At 40.9% G+C, this 19,270-nt stretch overlaps 1 protein-coding gene across 8 annotated transcripts in view; it reads left to right on the forward strand.

Annotated features, from left to right (window-relative positions):
* Nucleotides 1-19,270, forward strand: part of KIAA2012 (KIAA2012 ortholog) — a 130,837-nt gene that overhangs the window by 89,244 nt on the left and 22,323 nt on the right. For 2 of the 8 annotated variants that reach the window (XM_049106646.1, XM_049106647.1), the window contains exons 15-22: nt 4,829-4,919; nt 6,964-7,120; nt 9,015-9,129; nt 10,291-10,625; nt 13,057-13,259; nt 14,081-14,253; nt 15,059-15,278; nt 17,502-17,660. In XM_049106646.1, coding sequence (XP_048962603.1) covers nt 4,829-4,919; nt 6,964-7,120; nt 9,015-9,129; nt 10,291-10,625; nt 13,057-13,259; nt 14,081-14,253; nt 15,059-15,278; nt 17,502-17,640 — 1,433 coding nt within the window. In that variant the 3' untranslated portion in view covers nt 17,641-17,660. Of the gene's footprint in view, nt 1-4,828; nt 4,920-6,963; nt 7,121-9,014; nt 9,130-10,290; nt 10,626-13,056; nt 13,260-14,080; nt 14,254-15,058; nt 15,279-17,501; nt 18,935-19,270 lie in introns of those variants that run through there. The other 6 variants (XM_025442030.3, XM_049106649.1, XM_049106643.1 and 3 more) reach the window with 5 other exon arrangements.

Consider the following 19,270-nt stretch of genomic DNA (forward strand, 5'->3'; position numbering starts at 1 on the left):
TTTTTTTTTTTTTTTTTTTCTGGGTTTCAATTCTAATCATTGTGGTCAAATTATACCAATGTAGAAACTCAGGTTTTGGGCAATACAAATGCGCCCCCTGCTGGTCCTGTAGTGCCCTGTCCCAAAGTTCAAAAGAGCTATGAAGAGAGCCCTGAATGTCTTCAGTAAAACAGGTTTTAGCCACAGATTTTAAGCCATGTTAGGGAATGGAACAGCCCTCCCCCACTCCCCAGAATTCCCCTTGTCACGAAGATACTTAAATCAGCTACAACTCTCTGTTAATACTGCACATCATCCAAGACAATATAAATTGCAAGGTACTACCCCAGTCAACCTTCTCAGTTTCCCTAACCACTTGTATATGAAAAATTTGGTCCCCATTGCTTGCTCTGGAGGTTGATGTGTGAGACAATAGATGCCAACCTTAAAATTTGTGAATGGCAGAAAAAAAAACAAGTGACAAAGGTGGTCTGCATGGGAAGGAGTGGGGGTGTCACGGACAACTTTGCCGAAAAAGGAATTAGCTGTGGTATTTAAGGGGATGATGTTGGTAGGATTACAGGTGAATTTTTTTTCTTTTCCAATCTTTCTTTAAAGTTATACCTTTAAATAAATAAACAAAATTGAGGAAAGTAAAGTAATTCACACAAGAATCTACACCTCAGAAAGGAGAGAAACCGAGTGGGAAAAAATTAGAGAGGAAGACAAACCATGGAAGAGTCCTAACTCTGGAAAACAAAGGGTTGCAGAAGGGGAGGTGAGAGGGAGGGATGGGGTAACTGGGTGACAGGCATTAAGGACAGCGTGTGATGAATTGAGCACTGGGTGTTATACTATATGTTAGCAAATTGAATTTTTTTTTTAAGATTTTATTTATTTATTCATAGAGACAGAGAGAGAGAGGCAGAGACACAGGCAGAGGGAGAAGCAGGCACCATACAGAGAGCCCGATCTCTGGTCTCGATCCAGGGTCTCCAGGATCACGCCCTGGGCTGCAGGCGGCGCTAAACCGCTGCGTCACCGGGGCTGCCCAGCAAATTGAATTTAAATAAAATAAAAAAATTTTTAAAAGAATCTACTCAAAGAGAAAGAGAAATAGGAATTGAATATTAGAGTTTTCCTTTTAAAAAGTTTTTTATGTTTTGGTTTTGTTTTATTTAATGTTAATATCCATCTTCTCCAATAAAATTTAAGTTCCTGAGACTAGGAGATGTTTCTGTCCTACTCCCCAGTGTATTCCCAGGACCTAACACAGTTCCCAGCGTATAGTAAAAATCTAATAAGCATGTGATAAATGAAAGCAGTAAATGACGGTTTTCTCAGAGTATAAAATCGGTACAAATTTTCTGGGGAGCAATTTGGCAATAGACACTGTGCCTTAAAGACTGTATATCTTTTAATAATCATAGATGTGAACAAAGAGTAGGTCTTTTAATAATCAAAAACATTCCTTTCAAGGATATGTTATACAAAGTTCTTTATAATTATGAAAAACTTGTAACAGTCTGAATTTTAAAAGTTACATGATTGGTTAAGTCAGTTATGGTACATCTGTACAGTGAAATGCTATGCTGTTATTAAAATCATTTTTAGGGCAGCCCGGGTGACTCAGCGGTTTAGTGCCACCTTCAGCCCAGGGCCTAATCCTGGAGACCAGGGATTGAGTCCCACATCAGGCTCCCTGCATGGAGCCTGCTTCTCCCTCTGCCTGTGTCTATGCCTCTCTCTGTGTGTGTCTCTCATGAATATATAAATAAAATCTTTTTAAAAAATAAATAAAATCATTTTTAGGAATATTATATGAGAGATTATAACAAAGGTAAATTAAAATTATATATACATTATTTTTTAAATCTATGAGAATGACTATTATATATGCATGAAAGTACATCAAAATATTTGCATTAATTGTATGCGAGTGATCCTGGGTGAGATTTTTTGGTTGGTTCTTGTTTATTTTTACCAAGTGTCAACACTGTTTTAGGTACTTTATTTGTATTAATATTTTTTCTTGGGACTCCTGGCTGGCTCACTGGTTGACCGTCTGCCTTCAACTCAGCATGATCCCAGAGTCCCGGGATCAAGTCCCACATCAGGCTCCTTGCATGGAGCCTCCTTCTCCTCCCTCTGCCTACGTATCTGCCTCTCTCTCTCAGTGTCATGAATGATTAGGTGAAATCTTAAAAATATATTTTTTCTTTATTGAGGAATAGTTGGCATATGATAAATTATACTTATTAAATCTTATGATTACGTTTTTTAAAGTGTTAAATAATACTATATTTTTCCTATAAGACTTTAATGCAGTCAACTTCACTTTTTCTACTTTTTCTCAGGTTTTAATGACTTGTAGTTATTTGATAGGATACAAAATTAGTCAGCCAATTACTTTTCTTTCATTGAAACACTAAACATTGCTATGATTTGGGGTGTTTTCCCTAGTTTTATTGAGATATAATTGACAGATAACACTGTATTAGTTTAAGGTATACAATGTGATTTATATGTATATTGCAAAATTAATACCACAACAATTTATTAATATCCATCACCACACATAGTTACAATTGTCTCTTCTTACAATGAGAACTTTTAAGATCTACTAGGTAAGTTTTGATATGTGTATACTCCCATGAAGCCATCAACACAGTCAAGATAAAACATTCATGTTTTCCAAATATTTCCTCATGCCTCCCCCAAATCTAGCCTCCCTTGACGCTAGACAACCACTGATATGCTTTCTGTCACTATAGATTACTTTGCGTTTTCTAAAATTTTATATAATGGAATCATACCATTTGTACTTTCTTTTAGTCTAGTTTCTTTCATTTCACATAATTTTTTTGACATTTATACATATTGCTAAGTGTATTAATGCTTCATTTCTACTTACTGCTAAGTAGTATTGATTTGTATGTATACACTAGTTTGTTTATCCATTTGCCTGTTGATGGATATTTATTTGTTTGTTTATTATTTAATTCATGAGAGACACACAAAGAGAGGCAGAGACACAGACAGAGGGAGAAGCAGGTTTACTGCGGAGAGCCCAATGCAGGACTCGATCCCAGGACCCCAGGATCACAACCTGAGCTAAAGGCAGATGCTCAACCACTGAGCCACCCAGGCATCCCAATTAAAAATTTTTAAATTGAGATAAAATTGATAAATAACATCATATTAGTTTCAGGTATACACCGTAATAATTTGATATTTGCATACACCACAAAATGATCACCACAATAAGTCTAGTTATTATCTACAGTCATCATACAAAGTTACAAAAAAGTTTTTTTTCTTGTGAAGAGAACTTTCAAGATTCACTCTTGGCAGCTTTCAAATATGCTCTAAATATTATTGACTATAGTCACCATGCAATACATTACATCCTCATGACTTATTTATTTTATATATCTAAGTTTGTCTGCTTGATCCCCTTCACCCATTTCTCTCAGCCCCCTACCCTCTTCCCCTCTAGCAACCACCAATCTGTTGCCTGTACCTATGAGTTTTGTGTTGTTTGTTCATCTGTTTAATTTTTTAGATTCCACATATAAATGAAATCAGGCAGTATTTGTTTTTCTCTGACTTCTTTCACTTAGCATAATACCCTCAAGTTCTCTTCATGTCGTTGCAAATGGCAAGATTTCCATTGTGTGTGTGTGTGTGTGTGCGCATACATGTATACACACCCCACACCTTCTTTATCCATTCATCCATCAGTGGACACTTAGGTTGTTAACATATTTTGGCTATTGCAGATAAGGCTGCCATGAACATAGGGGTGTATCTTTTTGAATTCGTGTTTTCATTTTCTTCAGGTAAATACTCAGATGTTAAATTGCTGGATAATATGTTGAAGAACCTGCATATTGTTTCCTATAGCAGCTGCACTAATTTACATTCCCACCAACAGTGCATGAGGATTCCCTTTTCTCCACATCCTTGTCAACACTTATTTCTTATCTTTTTTATACTAACCATTCGAATAAGTAGGAGGTGACATTTCATTGTGGTTTTGAATAGCATTTCTCTGATAATTAGTAATGTTGACCATCTTTTCATGTGCCTGTTAGCTGTCTTATGTCTTCTTTGGAAAAATGTCTGTTTAGATCCTCTTCCTATTTTTTAATTGGTTTAATTGTTTGGTTTTTTTGCTACTGAGTTGTAATGTCTGGGTTTTTTTAATCAATTTCATTTGCAATGTTATAACCACACTGGGGTTTTAAGAAGAAATTTAAACACACATAAATCTCCTAATCTAACATGTTATTTTCTTTTTCTGTTTTTTCTTCCAGCCCTTATTCATTTACATATATATTTTAAATAGTTCTAACAGACTGTTCTATAGTTTACATTTTTACTTCTTTATATCCTATTTTCCATATTGCTTATTATCTTTTAAACTAAATGTCAAATTAATGAATCATGAATTGTTTTCCCAATTTTCCATTGTTGAGTTGTTTCTACTTTTTCATTATTAATAACAAAGTTATAACAACTTTATACAAAAATCTTGTTCTTTTGAATTATTTCCTCATGATAAATACTCAGGAGTGAGATTCCTGACTAAAGACAAGAATATTTTTCTGGTTCTTGGTACATACTGTCATATCACTTTCCCAAAGAGTCTACTAATTTTAATTTCACTCGCTATGTGCCAGTACTGGTTTGTGCAGCATTTGCTAATTTTATAGGTATAACATACTTCATGGTGCTAATTTGCATGTCATTGGCTACTAACCAGGTAGACATTTTCCCATGTCTGGGATTCTTGTCTATATAATCTATTGTCCTTGGCTGTTAAGGATGCTCTTTTTCTTCACAGACCAGGAACTGAGGAGTATGACCCTTGACCCCCTTAGTGTTTCCGTGGCTGAGCACATCCAGATCTCTGAGTCAGATACTATCCAAAAGACGTAAGTGTTTAAAGTTGTAATGACATAGACCACTCCACTTTTATTTCATTTTTCTTTGTTTTAAAGTAATCTTTACATCCATCCTGGAGCTTGAGCTTACGATCCCCAGATCAAGAATTACATTCTCTACTGACTGAGCTAGCCAGGTGCCCCTCATTTTTCTGTTTCTAATTGATTTCATTTATGTTTTTTCTAAGCATGACAATTCTTAGGATAATCGTACGCTCTAACAGCTGAAATTGTTGTCTAAGAAATAGATTCTTAGGACTGTATTATGAATGTTTCCTACTTCAACCATATTCTTTGGCTAGGTGGGTGAAGAGTGAAGTTTAGGGGCCCCTGGATGGCTCAGTCAGTTAAGCATCCGCCTTCAGCTCAGGCCATGATCCCAAGGTCCTGGGATGGAGTCCCATGACAGGCTCCCTGCTCATCAGGGAGTTTGCTTTTCCCTCTCCCTCTTCCACTCCTCCTTGCTTGTGCTCTCACTCTCTTTCTGTCAAATAAATCTTAAAAGAAAAATGAAGTTTAACAGTGTGGAAACAGCTTTCTCCATTTGTCTATATAGCTGAGAGCTACAGACATGCCTAGAAAAGTGAAGTCTGTCAACTCAACCATAGTTTCTCCTCTCAGCATTCACTCAGCTCTGGGTAAAATAATACTTAATAATACTAACACACATTCCTAACATGTAATAAATGCTTCCTATGTGCTCACTATGTGCTTACTTCAAGCTCATTGACCAACAGCTCAGCCAGTCAGCCCAACTCACTTGACCTAAGCCCTATTTGGCAGTGGCACCTGGAACAATAGCCTATTGTGACCTCCATCAGTGACTTGAGAACCTGCCCTCACCTGCCCTATGGTATAAGAATTCCCTCCTGGGTCAAAAAGGTTTTATGTTCCCTAGGAACAAAGAGAGAAAGGCACTATCTGGTAGGGAGGCAGATATCTGAAAAACTCTATTTTTAAAATTTTTATATCTCAGCTTTTTCCACAATGGATTTAAATGACTTACATCTTCATCACCAAGAAAAAGGTGAGATAACCAAAAAGAAATAAAAATTTAAGGCAGAGGAAAAGAAAAAAGAACATCAGCACTCCACAAAAGTCATTATAGCCATTGTGACTAAAGATCAAACTTTCAGATTTGATATAGAGATTCCTGAATGTGAAAGCAAAAACACAAAAAAGAAGCAACACAATCAGGTTTGTGATTCTCATTTGCCATGTACCTGTTCCTCAGGGGAAATGAATGTTTTCCTAGCACTAAATTCTAATGGTTACATCTTCTGTGGGTTTTTATAGAGTGACATTGAATGATTTAAAGACTCATATATTTACAGGAAATTCCATTTACCTCATTCAACAAATATTTCTCAAGTTTCTGTAGTAAGGCCCTGTACTAGCCCTGTACTAGCACAGCACAGTGAATATAATACGGATTTAGCTAAAAAATAAAATGTCCTGGCACCCAGGAGCTGCTGCTGCAGCTGTTACTAAAACCCACATGGTTGTTTCTTAGGGACCTTTTTACCCAGAGAAATTAAGTCTGTTTTCCTCAAGGCAGATAGTCAATTGACAGCAGTTCTACAAGGGATCACACAAACACAGCACATGACCTTTTGGTGGCTATATTTGATCAAGAATAGAATTCAGAGGGCATAAAAGAATGAATGGATAGTTGCATGTTCCTAAAACAGTCTTTCTTAAAGGTCATTTATTTTTCAGCTAAGCCTTTGATAGAAGAATTTCAGTTAGATAACCTGATGTCATTCAATTAAAGGCATAAACATGCAACTCTAGAGAGGTGAACTATTTCTTCTCTCTAAATTGAGGATTTAGCTGGAGAGAACCCCACAAGGGAAGACTCAACTTTCTACCCTCCCTTATTCAGGGAGGTGTTGAGAAAAAGAGGATTGACCAAGTGTATAAAATGCCCATCATAGCACCACAGAGACAGAAACTCAATGTTTGTGCACTTCTCTTCCTTGTCCACCAGAGTTTTTTATTTAGTTTGGTCCTGTTGTTTTGCTTTTTCTTAAAGGGGCAGAGATTATGGTGTACACCATCTGCACAGAAGACTCCCAGGACACGAGTCCCCAGAGCAGTTGGGTCCTGTAGATGCATCTCTTCTCCCAAGAGGAAGAGAAGGGAAGAATGAACCAAGACTGTTCAACCAGCAGGTACTAGCCAACATCAATGTAAGTGTAAACATCTAGGAGCTTGGTCCAAAAGCTTGCTCCCATCAGGCTACCATGTACAATTGTGTAGATTGCTTACTATATGCACAAGGGGAACTGCAAAGGGGCAAGTGAGAACTGAAATCCAGTCTGAAGTCCATGGTTCAGTCATCGTTCCCTGCTCCAGCCATGGGCTGCATCCTTCTGAAGGATGGGGTGCTCATTTCTAATTCCTACTAAGATACTAAAAGGAAACTTCATCTTCCCTACACACCACTTCTGACACCAGATGTGTGGAGACTTTTCTTATATCAGTCAATCTCCAGCTCAAAGAACACCAACTGGATGTCCTACAGTTCAATTCTGACACTGCCTGGAGTTAGCACAGACCCCACAGGTTAAGGGCTTGGTCACATAAGACTTCCCCCACTTCAAACACCAGTCACAAGTCCCAGGTTGTCACCTATAAATAGAGGGTTCCCACAACCCCTTCCTCAGCTTTGATAATTTGCTAGAATGGCTCACAAACCTCAGAAAAACATTTACTTACTACAATTGATTTATTACAAAGGATTTTTTTTTAAGATTTTATTTATTTATTCATGAGAGACACACAGAGAGAGGCAGAGACACAGGCAGAGGGAGAAGCAGGCTCATGCAGGGAGCCTGAAGCGGGATTCGATCCCCGGTCTCCAGGATCAGGCCCTGGACTGAAGGCGGTGCTAAACCACTGAGCCACCCGGGCTGCCCGATTTATTACAAAGGATTTTTAAAAGATTTTATTGTTAAGTAATCTCTACAACCAACCTGGGGCTAGAATTTACAATCCCAGGATCAAGAGTTGCATGGTCCACCAATTGAGCCAGCCAGGCACCCCTTACAAAGGATATTTTAAAGGATACAATGAACAGCCAGATGAAGAGATACATAGAGCAAGGTCCCAAGGGTCCTAAATGCAGGCACCTCTGTCTCCATGGAGTTTAGAGTGTGCCATCCCCCTGGCATGTGGTTGTGTTCACCAACCCAGAAAGCAATCCAGACTCTTTTGGTTTAGGTTTTTATAGAGGTTTCATTACATAGGCACTGATTAGTAAAAGCATTGATTAAAGCATTGGCAAATGATTATTAACTTCTCCTCTGAGGTTAAGGGTGTTGGGCTGAATTTCTAACCCTCTAATATCATGGTTGATTCCCTTGATAACCAGCACCTCCTCCTTAGATGCTTTCCCAAATCACCTTATTAACACAGTCTCAGGTATGGTTGAAAGGGATTTCTTAATGAAAAACAAAAGCTACTCTTTCACCTTTATGCTCCAGAAATTACAGTGGTTTAATAAGTTCTGTGCCAGAGACCTGGGATGAAGACCAAATATTTTTTGCTTATTATGTCAAAATATCACAGGTACTGAGTGGGTAGCCATGGCCCTACTCTGCCCTCCTCTCTTAGGAGGAATTTCCATTGTTGTCTCAGCCTATGGGGAAATGTGAAGACTGACGTGGTTGTGGTCATCTGCTTGAGAAATTTCTGGAAAGTCAGCAATTGATGCAATAGTGAATAAATCTGACTTTGTTCTAAACTAAACATTAATTGTAGCAATAGCAATCTACCAAAGTTGAAAATTGCTTTACTTTGATCCAACTCTATAGATCACAATTTAGCACCAGAAAGGAGACATCCTAAAGTGTATTCTGTTCCTCTTTCCTCCAATGGCATTATACCTAGCAGTTTTAAAGGAAAGGCTGAACCTTAGGATTTCTGCACCAGCTCTAAGACTCCCTCTTCTGCTTCATGTGGAACCCACACAAATTCCATTCTAAACCATTCTGTTTTGTTCAACATAATCTTCCTTTGATGTTTTTTTCCCCTTGTTTTCTACACATATTATGATCCTCTTCCTTAATTTCTCACCTTTAGGAGATGGAGTTGATTGACAAAGCCAAGAGAAAGAAAAGAACCAAAACAGACAAGTCCAAGGTACCTAAGGAGAGGAGAGAAGGAAAGGTCCACAGGGAAGCAGAGGCTGTTGTTGGTAAGGGAGTGTGCCCTTGACCGACGACCCAGGAAAAGACACCTAATAGGGCTGGGACATGTCACAGAGATTCAGCATGAATCCAATGGGACAAACTCCCTGTTTTGAGTCTTTTTGACTATCTCTGGCTAAAGACGCTCTTGCAGCCTTACTTCATGTCAGTAGAGAAGAGAGGAAAGCAGGGTTTCCTAGAGGCCTGTGATAAAGAGGAAATAATAATAATAATAATAATAATAATAATAACAGCACCTATTTACTGACTACTCATTGTATTAGGAGCCCTGCATATATGACATCATGAAATCCCCAAAACATCTCCATAAAGCAAGCATTATTATTTCTGTGAGTTACTATCTGTCATAATTTAAGAATTGGGCAGTGAAAGCATTTAGGAAGCAAAAGGTTTTGGGTAGCTGAATGATTACCCCAGCTACCACTTTTCTTCTTGATTCCCTGTGTTGTACCTTCCAAGGAATTTAGATTCCCATGCTTCTGAAGACTTTCTTTAGTTTAAAATTTAGACCCATTCTTTCCTGGCCACATGATTTAGAAGACCCTCCAGATGAATCAAAGGCTGTCAGAAAGGATGACATTGGATTGTTTCCTGGGCCCAATCTATTTTTGAGATTTGCTTTTTAAAGTCTTGCTGACCTTACATTGTTATAGCCCATGACTTGGATTGCATTGGCAGGACTGGGGAAAGGAAATACTTGTGGTCCCCAGAGGCAAATTGAAGAAGAGTGCTTACAGTATGGAAGGCTTAAACTTTGCCAAGTTACAAAGCTGCAACCTCAACCCAGACTCTTGAGGCCTGACTTTCTGTCTGTGTCTGTTGTTTTCTCCTCTGGAGAGTCTTGCCTCTACCATAGGTCGGGGTGAAACAGAACTTTTTTAGTTGTAAGACTATTGAATTACAGTTGATCCAAATAGGATAAGGCAGTTTCTCAAAGGGTGGTCTATGGACAACCCTTCTCAAAACACTTGGAGTGGTCATTAAAATGCAGATTCCTACAGAATCAGACTCTAGGAGTGGAGCTCAGGAATCTGCACCCCAGGTGATTCCATTGTACATGGAAGTTTAAAAGCTACTGAAAAGGATGCAGAGATCACATTTACTTAGCTACAACTCTGTCCCCAATTGTTCTTCTTTGCTTTCTCCAGGAAAGTCAAAGGAATCAAAGGCTGAAAAGAAATCAGAGCCAATTCCCAAAGAAAGAAAACCAACACCCAAAAGGAAAAGGACACAGAAGAAAAGGAATCTGGAAATAGCAAAGCTGAATGGGCCTGATGTCATTAACCCTAAGGAAACAGAAGACACTTTAGATAGAGGTTTCTCTCCTACAGATTCTGTTGTGGAGGACATTTGGTTTTCCCACAAGTATGATGCTCAGGAGAGCCAAGTGTCCATAGATGGAAGATCATCACCCACCCAGACTATACCTGTCACCGGAAACATGGAATCTAAAGAAGAAAGAAGTTATGAGGACCCTTCCAAAGTAAGGTCCAATATTCTCACCTCAGACAGAGAGATGTCTGTTCTTACTGGTATAAGAGATGGGAAAAATTGCTGTGAGTCATAGTGCAGTTACTCAAACAATGCTCTACATCACGGTTTTATTTTTTTTTTAATATTTTCTCCTTTTAAAATATTTATTTATTTGAGAGAGAGAGGAAGAGAGGGCATTGGAGCAGGGGAAAGGGGCTGAGGGAGAGGGAGAAGCAGGCTCCCCACTGAGCAGGGATCTCAATGTGGGACTTGATCCCAGGACCCTGGGATCACGACCTGAGCTGAAGGCAGAGCTTCACCGACTGAGCCACCCAGGCACCCCTACATCATGGTTTTATTTGTTCTACTTTGATACCTCTGACCCTTTAAGAAGCCAGAGCTGATCAAAGACACAGGGTGGCAAAGCCCCTCTGAAATGATGCACTCTAGGAGGCTCCCACACTGCCACAGCATATACTCATCTCTTGAGGAGCAGGAAGTTGGCACAGCCCTCACAGTTATAGGAGAAGGTAGATTTTGGCCATCAGAGCCAAGCACATGTCCTTGACTTGGCTGGGAGCTAATGTTTTGATTGCCTCCCAAAAGCTATGGAAATTCCTTCTTTCCTAATTTTCTGTGGCACACAGCTGAGCCACAGGCAGCTCGTACAAACATACCTGTCTTTACAAGGTGCTGTGGCGTATAATTTTGTTCCAGGAGACTTGATTCTAATGTCAGGTATTTAAGAGAAAAACTGAGTGAGTGTAAGGAAAATTGCCCTTGAAAATCCCTGCAATTAATCAAAAAAAGAAAAAAAATACCAACAGATACATCTCTCAGTAAGACCAACACAACCAGTTTTTTCTCTGTTGTTGGAATAAATCATAAAAATAAATAAATTTTTTTTCCACTGGGATGAAGGTGCTGAACTGCATTTAGAGGTTTTGTTGTAGGAGAGAAAAAGGAGTATCTCTAAAACACTGCATTTATACCCACAGCTAAACTGCTGTGGGTAAACCCACATAAATTACATGTGCATATGGTACAACTCTGCTGAATCCCGTTTAATCTTTACAGCCACACTTGTGAGCCAGATGGGATTATCCCATTTCACAGACCTAGAAACTGAGGTGTGGAAATAAGTATCGCAGTTGCCAGAAGTTATACAACCATCAAGCAGTAGGGCCAAGACTTACATCCAAGTCCTTTGACTCTAAAATCAGGGCTCTTGTCAGTTTTAAATTATTGTGTTTTTCTTTATTTTATAGCCCATAGTCTTCCATAAAGGATTTTAGACATATTTTTTTTTCCTTTTTAGTTCCCAGTCCTCCCAGCTGCCTATACTATGGAATTGGAATTCCACTCTACACCAGAGATGAAAATTTTAACCTATGAGCAAAACTTTCCTGAGCCTGCTAGACAACTAGATTTCTTAGATGCATTGTCAGTGCGTAGTGCTGTGCTGCTCTGCAAAGGCTTAAAAAAAAAAAAAAAAAAAGGCCAAGAAGTTTCACCCCGAGTTGGATACACAGAGCACCCATGGAAGAGTTGCATTCATTTCCCCTCATGGGCGTATTTCTGACAGTGGAAGGGGTGTTCGGGAGAAAAAGAAAGCTAAGACATCCTTCACAGTAACTGAGAGAACCTTTCATTGAAAAAGTGGGTTTGTGGGCAGCCTGGGTAGCCCAGCGGTTTAGCGCTGCCTTCAGCCCAGGGTGTAATCCTGGAGATCTAGGATCAAGTCCCACATCAGGCTCCCTGCATGGAGCCTGCTTCTCCCTCTGCCTGTGTTTCCGCCTCCGTGTGTGTTTGTGTGTGTGTGTGTGTGTGTGTGTGTGTGTGTATGTGTATGTGTGTGTTGTGAATAAATAAATAATATCTTTAAGAAAAAAAAAGAAAGGAAAAGAAAAAGTGGGTTTGCATGGGAGTGTGAATCTAAAGCATTTATACCTAAGACCACCCCTGGTAAGATAGCGTTTATCTAGAACCTGTGGTTCCCAGCCCTGGCTTCACTAGGATCACCTGAGAAGCTTTCTAAACCACCAAGGCCTCCCATCTAAATATTCTCATTTTATTAGTCTGTAGGGGGCCTTGCCGTCAAGTAATTTTTAAAAGCTCCTCACATGATTGTAAAGTGCAGCTAGGGCTGAAAACTCCAGACATACAATGTGCCAGACATTATTTTGGCACTTTCACTATTCAATTCATCCCGGTAACAGCCCCAAGAGGAAGACAGTATCAGGGAAATTAAGTTGTGACCTCCAAATCCTGAAGCAAATAAGAGACTTGGATGCGGGCCAGTCAGACCCCAGAGCCCAAGCCAGGGGCTGCAGTCGGTGTGGAAACCACTCCGTGGTCTGCTGCTGCTGAGAGGCACCACTGGGCTGTGCAGAGGAGGGCTCGCCCCGACACAGGCTCTGCTTTTCACTCTGGTTCCTCAGGCCCTCCTCGCCGAGAGGGAGCAAGAGGGAGCGTCCCGGGACAGGCTGCGAGCAGAGAGGGCTGAGATGAGACGCTTGGAAGTGGAGAGGAGGCGAAGGGACCAGGAAGAGCAGAGGCGGCTCCTTCAGGAGCAGCTGGAGAGGGCTGAGAGGATGAAGGAGGAGCTGGAGCTGGAGCAGCGGGCCCGCGCGGAGGAGAACCGGTGCGTAGAGCCGCGGAGGCTGCGACCACGCAGGAGGCAGCCACACAAGGCCGGGGCTGACCTCCGCTAGGGACGTAGTGGGTTCTGAGACTCGTGCCCAGGAGTAAAACAGCACATCTCGTTTTTCTCTGTCCTCAGTTATCCTAGGGACAACCTGGACCAAAGATAAGGTGTAGTGTCCTAGCCATGAGGGTTACTCCAGGTACATGTTCATGGGATCTTCTTCGAAGGGCTTGTAATGCAGCCCTGCAAACATTTGTTGAGCCCCTATGACTCTCTACATTGTTCTAAATTCTTTCATAAGCCTTGACTCATTTAATTAACTAATTAATTAAAAAGATTTTATTTATTTATTCATGAGAGACACTGAGTGAGAGGCAGAGACATAGGCAGAGGGAGAAGCAGGCTCCCTGCAGGGAGCCCGATGTGGTACTCGATCTCAGGACCCCAGGTCATGCCCTGAGCCACCCAGGTGCCCTGACTCGTTTAATTTAATCTTTACAACAACCCTGTTGAGACTAGAGTTTTAAAACTCATCTTGTAAGAGGGGGAAACGAAGCTCTGGGAACTTAATGCCCCGACGCCAGAGCACTGAGCTGTGTGGTGAAGCTTGGGGCTTCTAGTTACAGGTCAGTTGTGTTCTGGCTTCAGCTCTTTACTCAGGCTTCCCTTGGACACCAAAATGTCCTCTGAACAGGTCACTCCAGAGCATCGACCAGGGGCTGCAAAGTCTCCACCAGGGGCCCTGCCTGTTGGCTAGTCTCACAAGGATGTCCCAGTGTTTTCTGCCATTTCCCTGACCATCCTGTGGGTTTTCTTAGCCTGAGGAAGCAGAGACTGGAAGAAGAACGGCAGCGGCAGGAGGAGGAGGAGAGGAAGCGGCAACATCGGTTGCAAGTGGCCCAGGAGAGAGTCCGGCAGCAACAGGAGGAGTTCTGGAGGAAACTGCAAGAACTACAGAGAAAAAAGCAGCAGGAAGAAGCCAAGCGAGCTGGTGAGGAGGGGTTCTGGAGCAATCTGCCTCTCCTATCTGGGGCAGAAGTATTTTTATCCCACTGTGGGTGTTCATTTGAATCTCCCCAGAGTTATTCCTATCCTAGGCCTTACTGTGTGAAGCACTCTAAATGTATAAGCTATTTTTTTTCAAAGTGATTAATATGAGTGACTACAGTGAGTCAAGATAGAAGATCAAAATAAGACAGACTCACTTGTGGAAAGGACTCTTGGGCCCCGCTCCCAATTCAGCCCTCTCCTGACCTGGGACCCTGCCCCTCCCATTGCCATGTTAGCACTGCTCGGAAGCTGCCTACATTGGAGACACCGCCCTGCTCCTTGCTTCCTTCCCTAGCAGACAGAAACGACCATCTGGATAGCTTCGGGCAGCCTGCCCTTTCGGGTGCTGAGATGTAGAATCTCTACAGCCTCACTTTTGAGGAAGAGGAAGGGACTTGAGCAAATGACACTCTTTAGGCTGGTCAGGTCAGCCGAGTCAGCACAAAATTTCTGCAGATCCTGATCTGACGCCTCTCCCCAACTATCTGCATACCACCCGTGAGCACCCTAGGCCCTGGAAAACTTTCCGCCAAGGTTTTGTACTAATTGCACAGTGCACTGCACATAGTAGGTGCTTGATAAAGGACTCCTAAACTGACCCCAACATGATCCCCACAGGAGCTGGCAGCCTCCTGGCAGGTAAGCTGCACACCATCTCATGGGGAATCCCTGGGAATCAGACTTGGGAGTTAGATTTCTCCACTAATGAGACCCCTGCTGAGCCTACCCCCTTTTCTATTCCATAGAGGTTGAGAGGCAGAAGGAGAAGGAATTGGAAATGCAGTTAGCAGAAGAACAGAAACGCCTGATGGAGATGGCTGAAGAAGAACGGCTAGAGTACCAGCATAGGAAGCAGGAAGCAGAAGAGAAGGCGCAGCTGGAAGCAGAGGAGAGAAGGCAAAGGGAGGAGGAAGCAGCCAGGCTGGCTCTGGAGGAAGCTATGAAACAAGCACAGGAACAAGCCAGGTAGGATATTTGGGCAACGGTTGCCACAGGGAGATTGTTTCAAGGGCTTGATTCCCTAGTGCTAGTGCTGCCTTTGGACACTGAAGGTCTCCCACTTTCCATAAGCATGGTTTGGAAGAATTAAAAAAACAGATTCTTTTTGCTGCCAATGTCAGAATTTCTTCATGGCTTATAGAACTTGTATTGAAGCTGGAAGGGTGTTTAGATGTTATCTATCTCAGCCATCTAGTTTACAGGTGAGAAACTCGAGTCCCAAAGAGGGAGAAGGATCTTGATCAAGGCTAAATCGTGAGGTGGGCAGTGTCAGGACCACATCTCACACACACACACACACACACACACACACACACACACAAATTCTGAACCACTGCCTTTCTCAGTATTTTTTGGTTACCTGTTGTGTGCCAAACACTCTTCTAGACGCTGGGAATTCAGGAGTAAGCAAAACAGAGGTCTCTTCTCCCTTGGCATTTATATTCTACAGCTGGGGGTAGGGAGACAAGTATTTTTTTTCAGCTGCTAATAGATGCTATATAGGAAAAGTTTTAAACATATGATAGGATTGCAGGAGGCTTAGTTTAGATTGGTCAGCCAGGGCAAAACTTATCAGAGAAACTGTTATATAAAGTGAAACCTAAATGACAAAGAGCCACATAAACATCTGGGAGAAAAATATTCCAACAGGTACACAGTGAGTGCAAAGGTTCAAAGGAAGGAATGAAACTGGCATGTTGGAGGAATAAAAGAAAGTCAGAGGGGCAGTCCTGGTGGCACAGTGGTTTAGCGCCGCCTGCAGCTCAGGGTGTGATCCTGGAGACCCGGGATCCAGTCCCACGTCGGGCTCCCTGCATGGAGCCTGCTCTGCCTCTGCCTGCGTCTCTGCCTTTCTCTCTCTCTGTGTCTCTCATGAATAAATAAATAAAATCTTTAAAAAATAATAATAATAAAAAAAAAGAAAGTATGGCTGGAACCAAATGAACAAGGCACAAAGAATACTTCCAGATGAGGTCATTGAAGTAATAGTACATAACTAATATAACAAAGGCCAATGGCATTCCCCCTCTTTTCTTTTACAATAGTATAATGATCATTTCATCTTTCTGATGATAGCATGTTTCTTTTTGTTGTTGTTGTTGTTGTTAATATTTTTATTTATTTGAGAGAGAGAATGAGCAGCAGGGAAGGGCAGAGGGAGAGGGAGAAGCAGGCTCCTCGATGAGCAGGGAGCCCAATGCAGGGTTCGATCTCAGGACCCTAAGATCATGACCTGAATCAAAGGCAGATGCTAAACCGACTGAGCCACCCACATCCCCTGATGATGAATTTCTTGAGTAGCTTGGTTTCGACACACTCTTTATAAGTTAGGTTCCCTGTAGTTGCTTTCTCATGAATTTCCACTCCTTAGTGAAAGCAACAGACATCCCTCTTTAGAACCATCAAATTTGAAGGGTAAAGAAGCACAACACAAAAAACCATGTGAGTCCAATCTTGACTAAACAGTTTTACCCCCTGAAATGTATTTTCTACAACTTAAGTTGAATCTAAGCTAATGAAGTACCCCTTAGGAGACTAGGAAGAGAAGGCAGTCAAAACAATTTTATTTCAAGCTTTTCTACCTAATCTTGAGTTATTCCACTCCTGGACTTTATTCAACTTTTTCCCCCCACCTGTTAGGTGAATTAAAAAACATATCATTACAGAAGTCTTGATTCAAGTCAAAATTATATATTCTACATATCATAGCAGCAGGACGGAGTTCGTAAGCATCAAGACCAAAAGCAAGCTAAACAATTTTGTAAAGCTAGTCCAAGTAGCTGAGACCAGGAAACCAAGTAACTAAAGGGGTGTTTGAGGGGTCGAGCCTCATTCCACCAAGGGTTACAATTTGATGCCAGCTGGCTGTTTCATCTTCACTTGCGTGACATTGGCCCAGGTACTTTAATTTCTCTGGCCCGTTTCCTCCTGTTTGAAACAAGGGAGTCCGTTCCAGCAATACAAGTTTAAGAACTTTCCTTTTACTTTTCCAGTAAAAGGCTCATGAAACTCTAAAACTCATGTGTAAAGTCACTAAATGAATAGAGTATGATCTTCCACTAAAATGCAAGATCAGTAGCCCCCAGTCTAGCTGATGATTGCTCAAATCCAAAGTTCTTCTACTAGCTTCTAAGGGCAATTTCTAGGATGCTTAACCATATTGGGATTGTGGGTGGGTTGTTTCCTTAGGCAAAAAGATGCTTTGAAGAAACGACTTCATTTCCATCAAGAACTCTATAAGGAAGCCAGTGGCCTGCAGTGGACACGGAACATTTCCAGATCGTGGGTCTACTCTTACTTCCAGTTTCTACAAATACCCAGATCTTAAGGCTAGAAGAAAACTAAAAAGTAAGTTGGGAGGTGGTGACAGAAATTCTAATAATGGAAATGATATTCCATTTCATCGAGTTCACCTCAACCCACACTGAACTTCACTCTAGGACCTCAATTCCCACTACCCCTTCCCACCATGCATACCTAACTTGAAGTATTTCATTTCACAGTGTGTCTGAAAGAGTTGCAGATTAGTGGAAATTCTATAATGCAAATAATTCTGAATAAGCTAAGGAGTGAGTTCATTTATTAAGAACTTCATTCTCTATAAGGCAAAAACACATACATTTCATCCTAAGAATCTAAAATTTGTCCATTTAAAACAAGGTAATCTCTTGATAAATGTTCATTTGAACAAAATGAGCCATTTTATTCAAGGTATTCTCACTTCCTCAAAATATAGATTCTAGAGCTACACTGGCCAATTAAGTAGCCACATATAACTTTAAATATGTTAAGCATTCAGTTCTCCAGCTACATTAACCACATTTCAAGTGCTCAATAGCCACATGTAGCTACTGGCTACCTTACTGGACAGTACAGATGTAGAACATTTCCAACATCACAGAAAGTTCTCTGGACAGTCCTGTTCTAGACTCGATAATTAACAAATCTTGAGGATTTGTTCCTATGCCTTTAAGATCCAACCACTCACATAACTTCCCCATTTTTTTTAAAGATTTATTCATTTATCTAGACAGAAAGCACAAGCTGTGGGGAGGAGCAGAGAGAGAATCTCAAGTGGACTCCACCCTGAGTGCAGAGCCCAACGTGTAGCTTGATCTCACAACACTGAGATCACGACCCAAGCTGAAACTAAGAGTGGGACGCTCAACCCCCCGCACCACAATTTCCCTGTTTTTAAAAATCATACTCTATTAAGGTATAATCTTAATTTTTCTTTAACATCTCTTTAAATAAGTATCTATCCTAGAATGATCATTAAAAGGGATGAGAGATCTTTACAAGCAAGATATATAAAAGGATGTTAAAGCAAGCAGTATCTGAACTTGAATTTTCCTACAAATTTCCTTTGGCCCTACTCTAAACTTCACTGTCTGCAGCTGAAAAACAGAGTATTTGCAGAGGATTCCCTCAAATTTCTCACCAATGCTGTAAAGTATTTGCTCTTTACAGGAACCGTACTTCTACAATCCAGAAGTCCAGCGTAATTTTTATTCTGTATTGCTATTATCAGACTTGCTTAGATTTGATGACTTTTAGCTATTTGCTTTATTTGTAAAACAGAAAATAAAATGGCCAAAACACTATCAGTCAGTGATTTTAAATATGTCGCAAACTTTTTCTCAGAATTGTCCATCCTACTTGCACATTCATTCATTCATTCAAGTCATTCAACAATGCTTAAGCAGGTAAGAAAGGAGCATTTCAAATAATACAAGAACAGAAGAAAGAGCACTCAAGGAAAACATCCTTGTGGGGGAAATTACCATTACCGACTTTATTTTCTCCCTTCTTTTACAAATTTAGGATGTTGCAGTCAAGCACCAGGTAGAGCAGCTACACTAAATGTTATTCAAGGTTCCTTTTCAAATCTGATATTCTATAAAATTGTTGCTGTGAAAGTCCTAGTTTACCAGCACTACTACACCAGATAAGCACAT

The sequence above is a fragment of the Canis lupus genome, chromosome 37 (genome assembly GCF_003254725.2).
Source record: "Canis lupus dingo isolate Sandy chromosome 37, ASM325472v2, whole genome shotgun sequence".
NCBI classification, from domain to species: domain Eukaryota; kingdom Metazoa; phylum Chordata; class Mammalia; order Carnivora; family Canidae; genus Canis; species Canis lupus.